The sequence below is a fragment of the Xiphias gladius genome, chromosome 4 (assembly GCF_016859285.1).
Source record: "Xiphias gladius isolate SHS-SW01 ecotype Sanya breed wild chromosome 4, ASM1685928v1, whole genome shotgun sequence".
Lineage (NCBI taxonomy): Eukaryota > Metazoa > Chordata > Actinopteri > Istiophoriformes > Xiphiidae > Xiphias > Xiphias gladius.
This window is the reverse complement of record NC_053403.1, coordinates 13,960,480-13,979,537: the sequence shown is the minus strand read 5'-3', so window position 1 is coordinate 13,979,537 and position 19,058 is coordinate 13,960,480. Positions and strand designations below refer to the sequence as shown.

The window sequence follows — 19,058 nt, the reverse complement described above, 5'->3', positions numbered from 1 at the left end:
TCTGCAGCATTTTCCTATGATCTCTTTGTCCTCTCTGCATCTTTGAACTTTCTCTCCTTCAAGCACACACAGACACACACACACACACACACACACACACACAACACAAATATTTTGTTCTGCTCTGGTATTTCCTCTCTGTTGCACACGGATTTAGAAAAAAAAAAAAACCCCACAAGATTTGCTCTAAGGCATGTTAATGACTGATTGGACATTGGGAGAAATCTTAAGCAAATTAATGTTTTGGCTCAATTAATTTCACAGTGTCTCTGGCAAGGACAGGTGTAAATGAAACCTGACACATCAAATCATCATCAACAGTCCAAATCCAGAAGGGGAATGTACAAACACATATAAACCAGCATGCACACACAGTCACACAGTCACACACACACACAGTCTCACACACACACACACACACACACAGTCAGCTGAAGTGTAAAAATGACTGTACAGCATTAACAGCATTTGGCTTGGTATAGTAATTTAACAGGTATGTGCAACTATGCAGATGGTGGAGCCATAATGGACAAAACAGAAAAAACATATCCCCGCTCACAAGACTAATTTTGATTCAGAGGATCATTAATTGTCATGTAATGATATAAAATGTACTCTAATATGTAATATGATGATATAAACGCTTTAAATGAAACTGAGTTATAGTATGGTTATAGCCTTTGTAACTGAGCCTTTCTAAGTGTCCAAAATGCCCCTTTGAGCTGTTGAATACACTCGAGTAATGTCCGCAGTATTGTGGGGGACATGGGAATTTTAGGAACCTGACATCATGTGTAAATTTTTTTTTTTTTTTTTGAGGTGGAAATCAACTGTGAGAATATTTTGACCAATGACTACATCAGCTTATATTTGGACATTGCAGCTTCCTGCCCCAGTAAGTTGGATTTCTCTGGTAAATTTGGCCTTATATAATGATGTGACTTTTATGAGGTGTGTGGTTACAAGAAAATGGACTCATATTTGATTAACAAAATAAATAAATAATATTGTATCATATGTGCTAGCGTATACACACACCTACCTCATAGCACAATATACACTGGATTCTTAGAGGTGGAATATTTGAAAAAAAACTGATATCATTTTTAAATAAATACATCACATAAACAATAAATCACATATCTTGCCAATATACCTGAAATAAGCTAATATTGGCCGCTTTATGTTGGTCCAGCCAATTTATCCGTCTAGCTCTAATAAGAACTTTATCCCGGATTCTGAATCCTTGGCTACTACCCTGTTTATGCTAAACCCAGAACCCTGAGGGGAGAACAGGATAAAACGTTGTAAGACTGTAATGGTTTAAAGTTGTCTTCAGCAGCTACGCCGACAAAGGGGGAGAGAGATTCAAGAAAGAGCAGCAGTGAGGGATGCCCATCGAACACTACTTTTGCACCTGTCTCTGTTCCAGTGCTAAAAGATCCTCCGGACTGAAGGCCAGGTGAGACACTGACTAAAGATGTCATGACTGGGGTAGAAAATACTCTTACAACTGCACGTACGAGCATGAACTGATCACAGTGCAGATTTTTATGTCTGCTGTCAGCCTGTGGTGCATGACAGTGCTGCGTATTGCTCCATGTTTTGTTACATTCACTTGTCTTCAAAGAGCAGAGATTGTGCCCAGTGGGGAGGTAAGAGTGAGGCGAGCTCTGCCATGCCAAAAAAACCACAAAGACCAGTCTGAAATCTCTTGTGGCAGAGAGGGGAAAAAAATTCCAGAGAGGACACAAAAAAAATTAAAAATTAAAAAAAACCTTCTCTCTCTTGGATATAAATGATTTGAGAAAAACCTCAAAGTCTTGTTCAGAAAACACATATCACAAAATGTCTCAAAGAAATCAATAAACAGACACTCAAACATTTCACAGTGCTGCTTGATTTTGGATTCCCAAGGATCTTTCTCCTAGGTCCTGACAAAAAGAATTCCCATGCCTTTTTTTTTTTTTTTTTTTTGCCTAGCACTCAGATAAATGTTAAGCTTATTTCAAAAGGCTCCGTGATTAAACACCCCGCTAATCTCGTGGCGTTCTACATAAAACTCCACAGAGCATAAATCCATTTATTGCAAAATATGAGGGGAGGCAAACACAGAAAGCAGAGTTGCCGTCAATTTTCAGGTTGAAAATGGCAACTATAAAAAGACAAGAAGTGTGAGGAAATGTGTTTGCCTGTCACTATTTGTGAGGTTAAAAATGTGTAAATTAGCCATATGGCTAATCAGGAACGCTGCATGTGTGGGTGGGAAACAGAATGAGCGAAATAATGACTCGGTATGTAAGTGAGTTTGTGTCTGTTTGTGTTTCTGTGTCCTTGTCCAAGTATGAAGAGTCTAAGAAACAGGCTACTATAAATACATTACAGCAAATAGTCTTTACTTAATTAAAGATTAGATGCAAACCATTGCTTCCATTTGTGTAATTTACATAATTTACTATACCTGAATGTGTTAAGTATATAACATCTACAGCTCTATCACTGACAGAAATATTTATAGTGTACTTTCTGTTGATCCTCCGAACCTGTAATCCATATGGAAGCAAGGGAGTAGCACTAGCAGTTTTTAAACTGTTATGTCCCTTAAAGGAATACTGGACTAATCCACTCAGACACGGTGGCTGAAAATATCCCACTGACTCCATTTCATCCTGAAACCACTGCAGAGGAAGAATAAAGTGGAACTATGTTCGACCACATCTTGGACCCACAATTGATGGGTCATACAATATATAAGTGTGCCTTGCATAATAGACATCCACATGGTTGTCATGGACAGTATATAAGAATATATATATAATACTGTATCATTAAGGGAATTCCAGAAAACGGTAGGTGTGTGTGCATGTGCTTAGACATACAGTATATGGCACTTGCGCTACATGGCTGTATGTACACAAATATAATATTTAGGCCTTTCTTTTTTAGTATTCATATTTTATTTAATGATTAGGGATATCCTTATCCACATTTGAGTGGTTTCAATCCTACCAACTGAACATTCTCTGTCTTTATAAATGATCATGTTTCGTCACCAGCCCCTTTAACGCGTGGTGTGGCACAAGGCTCAATTCTGGATCCTTTCCTGTTCTCGGTGCACGCACTGCCCCTTGGCCACGTAATTTTGTCGCCTTTATATCTATTATCATTTATATGCTGACTACACACAGCTGTGTCCCTTTGTTTACTCACAATAACTCTTTAAAGGCAGACACAACTCAAAACAGTCTTAGTGCAATAAATGACTGACAAAACATATATATATATATATATATATATATTTTTTTTTTTTTTTTTACTGTTATGCATCAAATCTAATTGATCTGAGATGTCTGGTAAAATTCTACTTTTTTTACATTTAAGGATCATTGCAAAAATCTGATTCTGCCATCAGCCTAAAGATTTGGATGTTTGCATCACTACTCAACTATTGGAAACCCTTTATTCCCCTGCCTTGGCAAATCTTCTCTATCTCAACTCCGGCTAGTCCAGATCTTTGCAGCGAGGCTTTTAACAAAAACAAAACATAGATCACACAGCACTCCAGTTTTCGCTTCCCTCCATTGACTCCCTGTCACTTATAGAAAAGATTTTATAATTTACTCTTAACATACAAGGCATTACATGGTCAGGCTCCTCTATTCTTTATACTTGTTGTGCTCTTCTGGCTGTTTCAAGGTCAAGACTGAACACTGAAGGTGATTGCGCTTTTGCTGTGGTTGCTCCATTACTCTGGAACAGCCTCAGTGAAGCCAAATCAGTGCGCAACTTTGTAAAACATATTAAATCGCATTTGTTTTCTTTGCCTTTCTACTGATTTTACACATCGGATTTTTTGGCTTGTACCCTAAATTCATTTTGTTTTCATATATCGTCTTCACTGTCTCCTTTATCTCCTTCTGCCTTTACCTCCCTCCAGTACAGCACTTTGTAACTTATGCTTAAAAGTGCTGTCCACTTAGTTTTTTCAAAATAGCTTCCACTAAAGACGATGTGAGTCTGTAATAATCTGACCAACAATGTTACACCATATCTTTCTGCAGAACTTCACAGCAACGCATCCAGTGTTTAACACTATACCATATGAGATGAGTCAAGTACTTCTCAACACTCATCGTGGCATAAGGCAAAAGAACATTAACACCTCCTATACATGCACTCGCGCGCACACACTCACACAGTCGCACACATACACATTTGTACAGTGTGAGTGAGAAGCAGGTGGCTGACGTTATAAGTGACACTGTTTCTTGTTCTTATATATGTACTGTAAGTATATAGGGGATAGTGACAGAAGAGTGAGTTCTTGTTGCTTTTGCCTGAACATACAAACATACTGACCACAGTGTATTTTAATACCCTGCAGCGCTTGAAGCACCCAGGCTGCTGTTAATATGTAATGCAGTCCGTTGGCAAACAGACAGGGGGCAAGAAATCAGCGGAAACAAAACAAGAGATACCAGAAGAGAAGGACTGATGGAAGTGATGAGGGAGGAGAAGTGGGAAATAAGTAGTGAAAGAGCAAATATAAACAGATACAGAGACATGCGAAGGGGAGGAATCAGAGAAGAGAAAGAAAAAATAGAAAAAAAGAAAATAGGTCTGAGTTTTAGGTCTGAGGTCTGAGTTTCAACATCTGAAGCGCACTTGGTTCGGACCCAATCCCTGTCTGGCCTGAAGAGGTGGTGATGTGTGACATCTAACTGATCACTGCTGGACTCCTGAGCTGATGACCTCTCTAATGTGATGGTCTCAGGTCCCCCTCAAGAGCCCAATTTAGCTCTCCTGGCTCGCCATGGTCACCTGGAGAAAAGGAAAAAAAACCAACCCAGCCACAGAGGAAAGTACAGGAAGTACACAGGAAGAACACTAATGGACTGCTGAGCAGGAGGCCTGAATATGGGCTGTCCTAAATATGAAACGGCCCCAACATTATGTGGGCCAGATCAGATTTTTCTTACAGGGATGTCACGTGAAAAACTTGACATTGTGAAAATTTGAAAAAAAAAATGTAACATCATTAAAGGAAGAGTTCAACATTTTGAGAAATGTTTATTTGCTTTCTTGCAGTGAGTTAGATGGGAAGATTGATACCACGCTCATGTCTGTACATTATGTATGAAGCTGGAGCCAGGAGACAGTTAGCTTAGCATAAAGACTGAAAACAGAGGGAAACTGCAAGCCTGGCTCTGTCCGGAGGCAACAAAATCCGCCGAACAAAATCCTTATTTTGAACGGACTGACGTGAGACTGCTATCAATCTCCTCATCCAACTCTCTGCAAGAAAGCAAATGACATTTTTCTCAAAATGTCGCGCTCTTCCTTTAAAGTTTCTTTAAGTTATCAACTGTGAATAGTCTTTTTGCATGTAAAATACCTTTCTACATGCAAAACAAATGTATTCCTATTAAATGACACAGAATTCTTTAAATTCAAATTTTTTTAAGGAATAAATACAACATTTTCAGCTGTATGCAACATCTTATTGCTTTATTCAGACACTCACAAGTACAGCAGATAATCGACCGACTGGACTAACTACAGATATGTTGTTACCCGCAACCCACCAAATGTAAATGGAAAATCATTACAGTTAGTAATACCCAGTATTTGTTCATATCTGATCATCTGTTTACACTGTCCCTAATGGAACAAGTTCTGGTGCTCTTTTCTAAGGGATTTATGAACTTCTGTTCAATGCAGTTATTTTTATGGTCAGCTGTAACAAACCTGGTTTGTTTTTATGTTGGCATGTTCCGAGAACTCTGTAAAAGTATGTTTGACTGTAGCGCTGTCATGGTCAGAGTTTGCATGATTTTGTCATCCTTTCTTCTCATTCTCTTTTGAGGATGGTGACACCGCGCTTAGCGAGCCGAGAGAGCACGCATACTCTGCACAACAGCGCTGATTTTGTGAAAGGAGTGTGCTCTTTTGACTTTGCGTGCAGCGTATCTTCATATTCCCCATTTCTCTGTGAGTGTAACAGCTCACTAAGCAGGGTATCACCATGCAAATATGAGAATGAGAAGAGACGACTGCGAAATCCTGCAAGTTAGACACTTTGAAAGCGAGAGAACTAACAGAGCTGTTCAATTATTTATAAGCAGAGATTGTCTGTTTATCAAACTGATGCCTGGAGCGTCGACCATGATTAGACTCAAACAATGGTGGTCTTCTCTGAGCACTGCTGATGCAGCTTCCAAGACACAACCCAGATATGAATGAAACACAGAGAGCATCAAAAAGAGCTGGGAAGACAGAGAGAGAAAGAGAAAGAGAGAGTGTGTGTGTGTGTGTGTGTGTGTGTCTGTGTGTGTGTGTTTGTGCCTACGTGTACACACACATCAGCTCAGGATTTTGAGAAAAGTGCATGCAAGTGATTTTCTTTTTATAGAGAGTGGACATATCATTATATATGATTACAACTATGTTACACTGTATTATCAAACTTCAAAGTCACCTTATATGTGCTTATGACTATATAATACTGTGTTGTAACTAGTACTAACATCTTGGGCTAAAACAAAGTGTTACCAGGTTTTATGTGTTTGACATGTTGTTGCTGTGGTGTATAGGATCAGCCATGCTTTAGCAATATATTGCTAAAACATGGCTGATCCTATACAGTGAATTGTTAGACTGATATTATTTTCACTGGCATGGTGGTGAGAGCACGCTGCTCCCATGGACTGACTTACTCCAAAGTCTCCTCAGGTACAACAAAATACACATTATCAGTAAAAATGTATCTTTTTTTTTTGTGTCTATTATGAAGTTATCTATCTGTAATTGTCTGCATTTTTTTTTCTTTTTTCGTCTCAGTTTGACCTAGCCAGTTACCTTTGCACCGCAGACAGCCATTTGCTTGCTCCAGTGCACATGGGGGGGCCAGGCGCTTCTTTTCACCTAACAGCAAGGGACAAGAAGCTTCACCAGAAGAGTGTAATGCATGCAGAGGTCCACGCTTCAAAAGACTCCACGCCCCGACAAAATGGAAAGAGACAACGCTGCAGTAACAAGTACAAGATCCGTCACTGGCTTCCCCCCCTGCAAACACTGTAGGCTGTTCGGTGAAGTGCTGCAAAGCAGAAACACTGCTACAGGAATTAAGCAGGGTCTCTGTAATGGTGGATGAGTTATTTTACCCCTTTTACCCCCTGTACCATCACCCTGCTCCAGGCTGGACTGTCTCTTCTCGACAATATACCAATTTCTTCATACCTTAAGTTATACTCACCTGATGTGTCTTCCTCAAGGCCGCTGAACAACTTTTGAAAACTAGAGGTCAGAAAAACTCACAGCAAGAAGCTCTGATGGCTGGCTACCCTGTGAGCCAACGATTGCCGTCTTACACATCCAGCAGAAACAGAGCTTCATTGGGCAGCCAATTGGAGTCCTTTGTCTGGCTACCTACTTCTCTTGTGTTTGATGATCTCATTGTTTGTTTTTTAGGATCTTGTGCATTTTCATTTGCATTCGCCTTTGATTTGACTGTGCGTTTGTTTTTCTTTTCCCTGTAAAGCCCTTTGTAATAAAAAGTGCACTTTATTAGTAAAGATCCTATGCAAATAAAGTTAAATATTATTATTATCATCGTATGTAAGTTCAGCCTTCACTCTAATTTTATCCTTGGTTTGGGGGTCAAACTCCTGAGAGAAATATCCAATTCTTTTTGGCTTGATGTTTGACTTTCTTCACCAGTCACTTGTTGAGTGCAGCTTCCCACAGCTGTATGGGAACCAACATTGTTTTGACTTGAGCTGAAATGTGACTGAAAGCTGTACAGCACTGCATAGTCGGTTGCCGATTTTCAGTGGGATTTGCAGCACCAGTAACAATTTTAATAATACAACAGTAATTTGATTCAGTGATAATATCAACATTTTATTTGAATGCACCTTCAAGACCCTTCAAATGTTGGTTAAAACCTCTCCCTTTTTTTCAGTGTTTTGTATTGATTGGTTCTATTCTGTGCAGTTTTTTCAAAAGAGTATAAATAAGTGCCTGTGAAAAGCTGCGAATCCAAAGGAATGGCGAGTAGCACGATAGGCGGGCCATTAAGCTACAGGTTGATTCATGAAGCAAGGTGTAACAGTTTCCTACAGAAATGAGGCATTTTGTCAGAAAAAAGGGAACCAAGGTGAGGAACTGAAGGGACGACGGATATCTGAATATGGGCTCTGTAGGGAGTAAAAGAGGGGTGGTATGACAGGATAAGGGAGGCAGGGAGGGAGGAGGCGTTGAGTTGTAATGGGGCGGGAGCCAGATGCTCCAGTTTCCTTGACAGAAATGGAGGTCAAACGCAGCTTTATGTGAAGGCAACACAGGGAGAAAGGCATAAAGAGAAAGAGGGAGGAAAGGGAGCTACCATGATGACTTTAACTAGCAGTAAGGGACACAGCTTTTGAGCACACAGTGTGGAGAGCCTCTAACTATAGCAAATAAGGAGAGGATAAGACAGGATAGAGGACCACACAGAGTGGTGTCTCCGTCCAAGATGGATGGCGGGGGATAAAAGGCTTATGAGGAGCCTAAGAACATTAAAAGGTGTAAGTGATGGGGGGGATAAAAATGAAAACATATGTTAACTTCGTGGGGAGGACAGATGGTAACGTGGTGGCTTGAGCTTATAAGAAGCATTAATGGATAGAGAGAGTGAATGGAGAGCACACATGATGATCTCAAATGGTACATCTGGGAATGTGGGCCTCACCTATTTCAGGAGAGAGGGAGGCATAAATATATATATTAGTAATGTGACTATTAGGCCGGGGACTCCAGATGAAAAATAGCCTTTGTGTGTGAGCATTTCCACTTGCACTGGATATCTTCTGGGCACAGGTAATGATTTTCTCTGAGCAGAATATGCAGTAATGTGGAAAAATTTGTGTCACACAACCTGCACAATGTGTTTGTTGTGGAGTGGCAAGATGGGGGCAAACTTAGATTTTTGTTTAGAGGAGAATGGGAATAATAGACTGTTGTAAGGAGGACTGAGAATTGTACTGATGCAGCGCATATAATTGCCAAACAGAACCAGGCACACACCACATTGAACAAACAACAGACTTCAAAGTCAATAAATCCTACATCATTGTGAGCCAAGTTCCACAAGCACGCAAGCTACAAGTGTAGCAAGCAGAAAAGAAGAGTGTAAACATGTTAGCATACGCAGAAACAAACTGAAACATACACTCAATCTGGCAAGTAAGTGTCTCGTCAAATTTAGAGGATGAGCCTGGTTTTATTCTGTTTTTCTTACTGTCCACAAATCCCATTGAAAGACCCAAACCAGCAATTTGTTAGCCCGTCTCTCGATACTTCTGACTTTCCTCTCCTTTCTCTGCAATCACAAGGCCATTGGTTCCTACTAAAGACATAAAATCACATAAAATGGGTCACAAAGATACAGTTTCATTTTTAAAAAAGACTCAATTTCCTAAAACATCTGAGCACTGTATTTATTAACATACATCAGTCTCAAGCAAATGGTGCGTTTGTTGGGGACTACTTTCAGCTGCGGATGAATACACATTTAGTGGCATTTCTGGCAGGATGGTGTTTGCGAGATCAGCTCAAAATAAACCACAGTGCCCATGTTCATTGTGATGAAAGAACATTTCACCCAGGTCAATGTTGTGGCTCACTGATGTGTGTTTAATAGCTTTTGGGCAACACTGGAGCTCTATGGCACAGAGGAATATGGTTTATCAGGCATTGGCTACACAGACAATACTTGATAATAGTTCATTGTTGGATTTGGTCTTTTCATGGGATTTTTTTAGATTTTGTAACTAAAGCACTCAATTTAGATGTCTTTATCCATGTTTATGAGAAGCCAACCGATGATAAAAATCTAAATTAAGTGGCAGGCTTGTTTCTCTGTGCTCTAAGGGTAAGATGACTTCTCGTAAAAGGAGAGAGCCAGGGGACGGTGGATGGAGTTCACTGTCCACTAGCTGCAGCGCCCCTCTCCGATCTAAGTGCCTAAAGAAACAGGACATGGAAATGTTTAGCTCAACCAAGTTGTGTATGTTTCCGTATGTCTGCGAGCGAGAAAGCGACTGCGATGTGAGACTGCATATAAGGAGGTATATTAAAAAAAGAGCTAGCCTCTACCCCCCCTAAGGTGTGGTTTGTGTATGTGCGCGTACACATATGTATGTGATCTGCATACAAATCTCTGTATGGTAGCCCATCGGCCCCTGTGCCTAATATTCCTTCACGAGTGCCAGACTTTCTCTGTGTGTTGACCAGTGTTGAGAGGCAGCAAGGATGTAAAAACAGGGCCTTCAGGCTTCCGCTATAAAATACTGGTTTGCTCAGGAGGCAGGCCTGAGGCGGTTAAATCAAGCATCATCATAGTCTCTTTATCCCCATTCACCCTGCACTGAACTTAAGAGCTTTCTGCAGTAACAGTGGGTGTTATCGCCTGAAGAAATGGGAATGCAATTTAGCTAACATATTAGCTAGTCATTTTTTTAGGATTTTACTCTCATACGTAGGTGAGGTCACCAACAACGTTCTGCTAAAACTTTTTTTGATCTTTATGACACAGGTTAATCAGGCATCTGTCTGCTCACTGAGAGGTGAAACATCTTGATTGAAACAAATACCACAGGCTGAATCAAACATTTTCCAGCAATACGCTCTAATTCAATAACCCAGCTTGAACTCCAAATCCTGATGACACTGAACCAAAACAGCAACTGAATCTCTCTTTTTCACATCCCTCGCTCTTCCTCTGCCACTTAAATAACTGAAGCACATATTTCTGTGCCATTTATGGCTTTATGTCTTTTTACCCCCAGCTGTGATACGTTCCCAAGAAAGCCGGCTTTTGGTGCACTCTGATAGGCTCCTCTGTCCCATAATTGGGGGTTTTCTCAGAGCGCTGGCTTTAAAGGTTTGTCCCCTGTTATCAGTGCTAATGAGAAAATGAGTAGCGTTACAATGATATGTTCCAGAGCAGCAATGGAAGTTTACTGTGCTGTCTGTAAATAACACAACAGATGTGTACCTTAATAAAGATAAGTGTTTTCTGAGCTTGTGTGCTCTTTTCATCTTTTGTTCTTTGTAGTATATAATGCATTTGGGGGACTGGTATTCATGTATTTTTAATGTGTTTCTTATCTTACAAAATGAAGTGTGCCAACATCAAGACACATTTTTTTTTCATACTCCTTTACAACAAAGGAAAACAATTGGTTTTTTTAAAAGGAGATTCTCAGACTTATTTATTCTGCCAGAAAACTGAATAAGTAGCCCAGTGAGACCCAGCCGTCTATCAGTTGTTTCCTTTGCTCCAAAAATACTCCAGTGCTTCCACGATTGAGGGAACAAGATGTTCCCATCGTTTGCCATTCACAACTCTCAATACATAATTATATGAATCGTCACCAATTTATCCAAGCCTTCATCTTTTCCCTCTTTCACCCCGTTTTTTTTTTTTTTTTACTTGACAGGGCAGCTGGTTGCATTGTATCATCTCAATGTCCCGCTTCAGTGCATGTACAAACCTTTTTTGGCAACTACAAGCAGCCCAGCCAGCCAAGAGAGGCTTTTGACAACTCCTTCCCAATCTGTATTAATATTTACCAGGCTATGAAACAGAGGCAGATGTCAACCATGAGTCAATTTCTTCGTGTTACTTGATGGTGAGCCCACTCTTGTTCTGGATTAAAGCGTTATCCAAGCATCAGATTTGTGGTGTTAAAACATTTTGTACAGTTGCAAGGAGGGAGTCCCTACTTCTTTGGCTCCTGCAAAACTGGAGAATTCCTTGGTAGCGAAAATGAATGTAAGGTTTCAGCAATACAATAACAAGAACTAAAATCATTTTAAAAAATCTGAGAGAAAAATATGTAAAGTTGTATGCTTACCAGCCTAGTAAGCACACTCACTCAGTCTCATGTAACCCGTACACATATGCAAGATTTCAAATGTAGCAGTCTGATTTCCATTGCATTTTGCAATATTTTATGTTTTTATACTCTATCAAACAATCAGTACGACAACCCACACACTCTGATTCTCGTGGAGACAATGTTACATCATAAAAAACAAAAAGGCAAAACTCTATTAAAACGCTACTCCATTCATTTTGGTGGACGTGATTTCTCAGATCATACAAACTCAAATTAAGAGGGAAAATATTTCAGCACTGTGCGCTGCAGCTGAATATGCTGTCAAGAACCGAGTCTAGGTATAATGTAAATCACAGTCCGTTCTTCACTATACAGCAGGTGGCTGAACGTGCACTCGATATTATATTCAACTTAATATCATTTAGGATATCAAAACATGACGCATGTCTTCTAGATACCATCTTCATTGTAGTTAAGATGCTGTGCAACTCAGTGTTGTGTTTAACTGGGAGACTGTAAAGAAGAAAGGAATTGAGCAGTGATTTCAGGAGGGACAGCTCCACACTCATGTTTAACACATTATATCTGGATAAGTAATCACCATCTTTCAGATCATCTTTCAAACGTCTGCTGTGACGACTGAAACCTAGGACTCTGAACGACAACAGACAGATCCCTGCAGAAGTGGTCAAGAGTTTTTTCCTACAGTAGACAGCTAGCCATTGAGCACCCTTAAAATGCACCACCTTTACACTTAATATGGCTGGCTGGTTCTTGCGGTCCAAGCTGAAATGGGGCAACAGGATTTAAAAGGCTGCAGTGGACATGCATGTCTCAGACAGGCTTCCTGTTGTTGGGATTATGTCCTCTGATGCCTATTCTGAGAATTTAAAGGTTTTTAAAGGGGCACTCCAATGATTTAGTATTGCGCTTCAATAAAGCTGGGGGGCTCACAACAGACAACTTGAAAATGAATGGTCAAAACTGAGGCAGCAGAGGCCAGACCTTTCTTTCTCCGGTATTGGTCAAGCTCCAAAAAATGCTGGATCCTAAATTTCCCACAAAGCATTCCCATAATAAATAAATTTCAATAGCAGCTTTCTTTGGAAAAAATTTTAATTTTTAAGCCCAAGCTAAGATAACCCTGATAACATCATCAAGGTTTTTTTTTTTTTTTTTTTCAAATTTCCTCCAGAGCCACAGAAGACATTATTTATCTGTTTTATCTGATGAGAAAAGCGAACGTCAGGTGTAATATCAGCGGAGTGTCCCTTTGAATATGTAACAGTTGTTTACTGTCGGTTCAAAGGAATAATCGTAATATTTCTTCAGCCAGGAGGGAGTGCAGAAAGGTGAAGATGTCCGGGCAGAGTGCAGCAAGGTGCGGGAGAGAGAGTTTCAGCACAGGAAAGACAAGCACCACACAATCATGAGACCGGACCGGCCCTGAATTTAAGAGAGATTTGCTGCTACTACTGTCATGAAAAGGTCTGTTCTAGTCTGCTCCATTTTTTTTCTCCTTGGTGTACTGAACAGCTGAATCACACATTTAGATGGAGGTTTGTGGGCGGGGGGTGGTAGAGGGTAGCTGGTTCTTTGGCTCTGCCTGCCTATGTGTAAAAGTCACCGGACGCACACTGGTTAACCGTGTTGAAATATTTAATTACCGCATGTATTTAGAGGTTGGTTTGAAAATGCAGCACATAGCACCCTTTTTTTTTTTTTTTTTTAAACTCTGGAAAAAAGGCTGGGGATTCAAGGGCTATGGACGAGATGTGATGTTGAAAAGCTCAGTGCTCACTTGTTAGGAACTGGCACTGGGGTCCCTGGAATTTTGGTCAGTTCGTGAGATGCAACTGGAAATTGCCAATTATAGAATATTTTCACCCAGCTATAAGAAATTAAAAGGAAAGAAAAGGACAGTACCCCATCCAATTCTGTTGGGATTTCCCAATAATAAAGAGCTTCTAAAACTTTCTACATGGATTTCCTCAAGGGGAGGAGATGGATGCAGTTCTATCTCAGTCAGACGCTAATTTTGGCTTACACTGATTAAGCTGTCCATCGCACCGCCAGGAAACCTCCGTGTATGTGTGATCCACTGCGCGCATGAGCATATGTGAGCGGAATCTCTAAAGCTTAAGGAGACACCGTCGGCAGTGGCGGTGATTCACAGGGAGGAGGGACATGAAAGAGCTGTGGAGAGCCAGTGACACACAGGGATTACAGATGGGAGAAATCCTCCCCGTTCTGTCAACAATTAACAAGGAGATAACTGCAAAACAAGCTTGGCGATTCTGTCATCAGCTCGGTCCTCAGGTGCACAGAGGGAAAGCAGCTAATTGAATGTAGAACTGAAAATAGAACTGAGTAATGAGACATGATGAGGCAGTGTTTTTGACTCCTGTCAACACTTCAACTGGTTTTCTCATATTAATGAAGGCAACACATTTCACAAACCGATAGTGTGGTGTCTTTTTAGGAAAGCCCGAGCATGGCCACGATAGCGGCTTTGAAATCCAGTCATGGAAAATTATCACTTATTCCCTATATGATACCAACATACACAATATGAGAAGTTTATATGTTGTGGAATTAAAAGCTCAAGTGAGCAAAGTGCTAATACACTGTTTAATATATATTCACGCTCCATAATCCATCGTAATATGATAACATATGCTACCTATTGGCAAGGTGGCCTCTCACGGTGGCTAATAATCTCCATATCAAATTTTAGCCCTCTGGGTCTTAGGGTGTGCACGCTCACTAAGCTGACAAGAGCAGCTTTTGACCCCCAACCCCCCCCGAACCAGCAGCCACGCAGCTCATGTCCGAAGGGAAGCAGCGGCCTGACAATGATCCCTCGCCCCAGGCTTTGCTCTGTCACAACACACACACCAACACATTATATTTCCTTGAGTTCCTTATAAGCAGGTTTCAGTGCTCTAGTTTCTACTTTTACATACATCTAATTTGGTTCTTCTTAGGTCAATTTTTACTACTATACCTGTAAATCTGAGGCTAATGGAAAAACAAATGTCGCTGTAGGTAGAAGGAAAGTCCTGCTGTACTACATTGCTCCTCAAAAGGAAGTTATTTCTTAAAATTAAATAAAAAGTTAAGTAACTTTTGAAAACACAAGATGCAAGTCATGACCCCTTAAATGCTCAGACCTGCCACGTAACCACATACATGTATGTCCATAACAGCATATTCCTGACAAAAAATATTATAATGTATATATACAATATATAAGCCAACATAATAATATATTTATATAAGGTATAAGGATTGTAACATATATTATACACACCTGAAGACACAACCAAGTAGTTGGTTAACGACTTTCTTAAAGAAATAGTTTGATATTTTGGGAAATATGCTTAATAGCTTTGTGGTTGCAAGTTGTCATATCTGTTTTTCAAGTATACGGCTACAGCCAGCAGCCGGTTAGCTTAGCTTAGTACAAAGACCGGAAACAGGGGGGAAACAACTTTGCCTTGCTCTGTCCAAAGGGAATCCGCCTACCATCCCTTCTGAAGCTCACTAATTTACGTTACATCTTGTTTGTTTAATCCATACAAAAACCAAAGTGTAAGGACAACAGTTCAATATTTTACGCAGGGGTTGTTTGAACAGTTGGCAGGCAACCAGCAGAGACCCCAGTTGTCACTGCTTCCCACCAACAAATAGTCCAGCACCTAACCCCCCTTAAAACCACAAATGGTTGTTTTTACACCTCTGCTTTTGCACGGAATAAACAAACAAAATATAATGTGTGAATCAGCGAGCTTTAGAGGTGCTGCTAGGTGGACTTTGTCACATTAGACAGAGCCTGGCTAGCTGTGTCCCCATTCCCACTCTTTGTCCTAAGCTAAGCTAATCGGCTGCTGGCTGCAGCCTCATACCGTATTTAGCCCACTGAGCAAATATGACAACTCGCGACCACAAAGCTAATAACGTTGAGCCATTCCTGTCATGGGTTTACCCCAATTTGTAAACCGCTACAAAACATAGACACAATGGGCATTTTTCACAGCAGACATTTTTGACTTGTCATAGCAGAAAAAGCACAGCTGTGACTAAAAACATTAATGATGGCTCAGCTGCATCCAAGTGTCCCAGTACGCTGAGCCAGTGTGCCAGCATGCACAAAACCAGGACCCTGAAAATAGCACACCTAAATGGAATACACCATTATAAATGTTATTATTTACACATATACTTTTCCTGCTATGACATGTCAAAATGTCTGCTGTGAAAAAAGGTCTACATTAACATTAATCTGCACAAGGTAGTAGATTGATACACAGCGTCTACAATATGGTGGACATAAGGTGCATTATGCGTACAAGAATAGATGTGACACATGACCAGACATCTAATGAAGTAGCTACACGTCGTGTGACTCAAGTGCACTTCTTTCCCCCTCACACTGGCGTGTCCTGCCCAGTGTCACCCGAGAAAGCCGTCTCTTGCTTGAGCAACAGAGGTTAGGCATCCTGAGATGTTCTCGCTCAAAGGTTTGCTTCGGATACATATGTGTTAATCCCGATAACCCCCGACACCACCGGCGCCCCTGCAGAGTGCTCCCCGGGTCTTCTTCCCACTACAGATATGAGCAAAGTAATCAACTGAACCACACTGGAGTAAATAAACTCGAGCCAGTACAACTTCGGCTGATCAATATACCGGCCTTCAGATGCGGCTCAAAATGAGTCTGATGAGGAATGCAGAGTGGAGAGTCTCATTCTGGGAGTACCCATTTTGACAGGGGATGCTAAGGCAAGCACTAAATTCAACTTGAACATAAGAGCGATAATGCTCTTGTCAAGCACATGGGGAGGAAATGAAGCGTTATTTTTAGACTAAAGTGCGAGGTGAAACTGGATGAGAAGGTATCTCGTTTAAAGCTTGTGGCGATTTTTTTTTTTTTTTCCTTCTTTCCCAAAAAGGTCAGTGGGTTTCAGTTCAGATTTTACTCTCACTCTCAACATGTGAGTAATTCAACCCTGCAGCACAAATGTTCTCATGTGTTCGACTGCAACGCGACCATGACTTAGAAAATCCATTCGTATGATGAGGGGCAAGGGCAGCTGTCAAGCACAAATACTGTCACACAATCAGTCTCCGATGCACAAAAACTACGAACGTCGCCTGAAAGCCAGAACGACGGGATGAGATTATTTGACCCCACAGTGTGCTGCTTTACACTCTTTTTTTTTTTTTTTTCAGCCGCTTGGCAGTCCTCTCAGAGCAGCCGCCATGCGTTACTTTTCTGGTTTTTTTTTTTCGGGGGGGGTGTTTCCATTAAACGCCAGCCACTGCGTCTGTCTGCGCCAAAAAAAAAAACCAAGTGGCTGCTCCGAGGCGCCCGGTGAACGGTCTAAACGGAGGAGATAAAACTGCGCGCACCGGTGTCACATTTTACTACTACTGTAGCCGCTGCATGTCACGGAGACGTAGACTCTCAGTGCCCCCCCCACACACACACACAAGCATCAGTCCGTACGGCCGAAAAAAAGCGGATTTGGGGACCAAACGTGTCGAGCGTCGCAGAGGAATCGATGACATCATGTCTGTGGGGGGAACGGTGTAGTTTTGTGAGCCGTGAAAACAGATGCTCGTCTGGCCTCTAGTTGCAGAGTTGGAGTGTTCGATGCGGGGAGGGAGAGCGGGTGAATCGAGGCGACAGTGTGCACTGTGATGTGAGCGGTCTCGCCTGACGCACACACACACACGCACAGACACACAGACACACACACACACACACACACATATAAGCTTTCGGCGACCAGGCTACCTGTCCCTCTTTGAACAAATAGCCCTCTTCCCTCCCCACACAGGCGCAATGGCGCACTGTGATGAAATAATCACAGCGGTGCATTTTCTGTGCAGCTGTGGCAGTTTGGTGTGGACAGATTTGGCTGAGAGCAAGAAATTTGTTCCAAAACGCTTAAAACGCACTAATTATTAATAATAATAATATATATATATATATATATATATATATATCTGTGTGTGTGTGTGTGTGTGTGTCTGTGTGTCTGTGTGTGTGTGTGTGTGATGCAAATACGTGCATGTGTGGTACCAGAAAGCCTAGTGGAGACTGTGAGGCGAGCGTAATGGCATCACCACGGTGCTGATTTTCATCCTGGTCATGTACACAACAACGGGTTATACCAGGTGACAGCCAAGAAGAGGTTAGAAGGCTGAGTGGATGGATCGAGCGAGGGGAGCTGGAAACGCTCTGCTTTTTTCCGATTCTTTCAAAGGCTGAACTTTAAGTTTGTCTTACCTCCACACTTGTCCCATCTGAAAGATGTGTATGACGGTCTGCCAGACCCAGACAGAGAGGCGGCAGCACCTGTCTCTTTGCAGACAGGCTGTAGCTCTACGACTACTCAGCCCCTCCACGGAGCCCAGTCCGCCCCCAGTGTAATCCTGCACAAACCACCTGAAGCTCAGGATCTGGACCAGAACCGAGGGCACCAGCACGAAGAACAGGGTCAGGCCTGACCACAGGAAGTCCTGCTTGTGGTAATAGTCGATGGCCAGCCACAAATCGGTCCCCACGTCCCAGAAGAAGACCAGCAGTGCCAGGATGATCCACAGGCAGTCCAGCCAGAGGCGCTCCTCCTGCGGTGGCCGCGCCGCATCTCTCCCCTTCCCCTTCCCCTTCCCCCGGAGGTAATGCAGGCAGGCGCTCCGGCAGCCCCAGTAGCACGACGAGGTGTTGCAGCAGTGGCAGATGTGGAATGAGCTGCCGTTCCGAGTGTCGTCCTCTCCCGTCCCCACCACCTCGTCCAGGTTGTGCAACTGGGCGAAACCGGTGACGACCCCGCGACCATCGGATTTCGCTGCCATCTTTCCCTCTGATGTTCCCACCTCCTCCGGCTTCCGGGGTTCGTGACGACACTTCCCTGACACCTGTTTTGCACCCCAAATGTTGGAGCCATCTAAAAGCGGGTTGTCAGCGCGTGGCCGTCGCTCACTCTGTCCCCTGATAGCGCACCGGTGGCGCCACGGACGCAGAACATCTTTTTCTCGCTCTCCTCCCCACTGCAGATCTACTCTCACCTGGCAACAGTAATCTAATCTACAGGTTCAATCAGTGTAATTTGGAACTCCTGCATCCAACTGTGGTCGAGCAATTTTTACCTGTGCATTAAT

At 42.0% G+C, this 19,058-nt stretch overlaps 1 protein-coding gene across 1 annotated transcript in view; it reads right to left on the bottom strand.

Moving 5' to 3' along the window:
• Nucleotides 1-18,752, bottom strand: part of xkr6b (XK, Kell blood group complex subunit-related family, member 6b) — a 50,103-nt gene extending 31,351 nt beyond the window's left edge. Inside the window, exon 1 of the mRNA XM_040125759.1 lies at nt 18,184-18,752. Within this exon, the coding sequence (XP_039981693.1) occupies nt 18,184-18,752 (569 nt within the window). The remainder of the gene's footprint in view (nt 1-18,183) is intronic.
• Between the last annotated feature and the right edge of the window lie 306 nt (nt 18,753-19,058).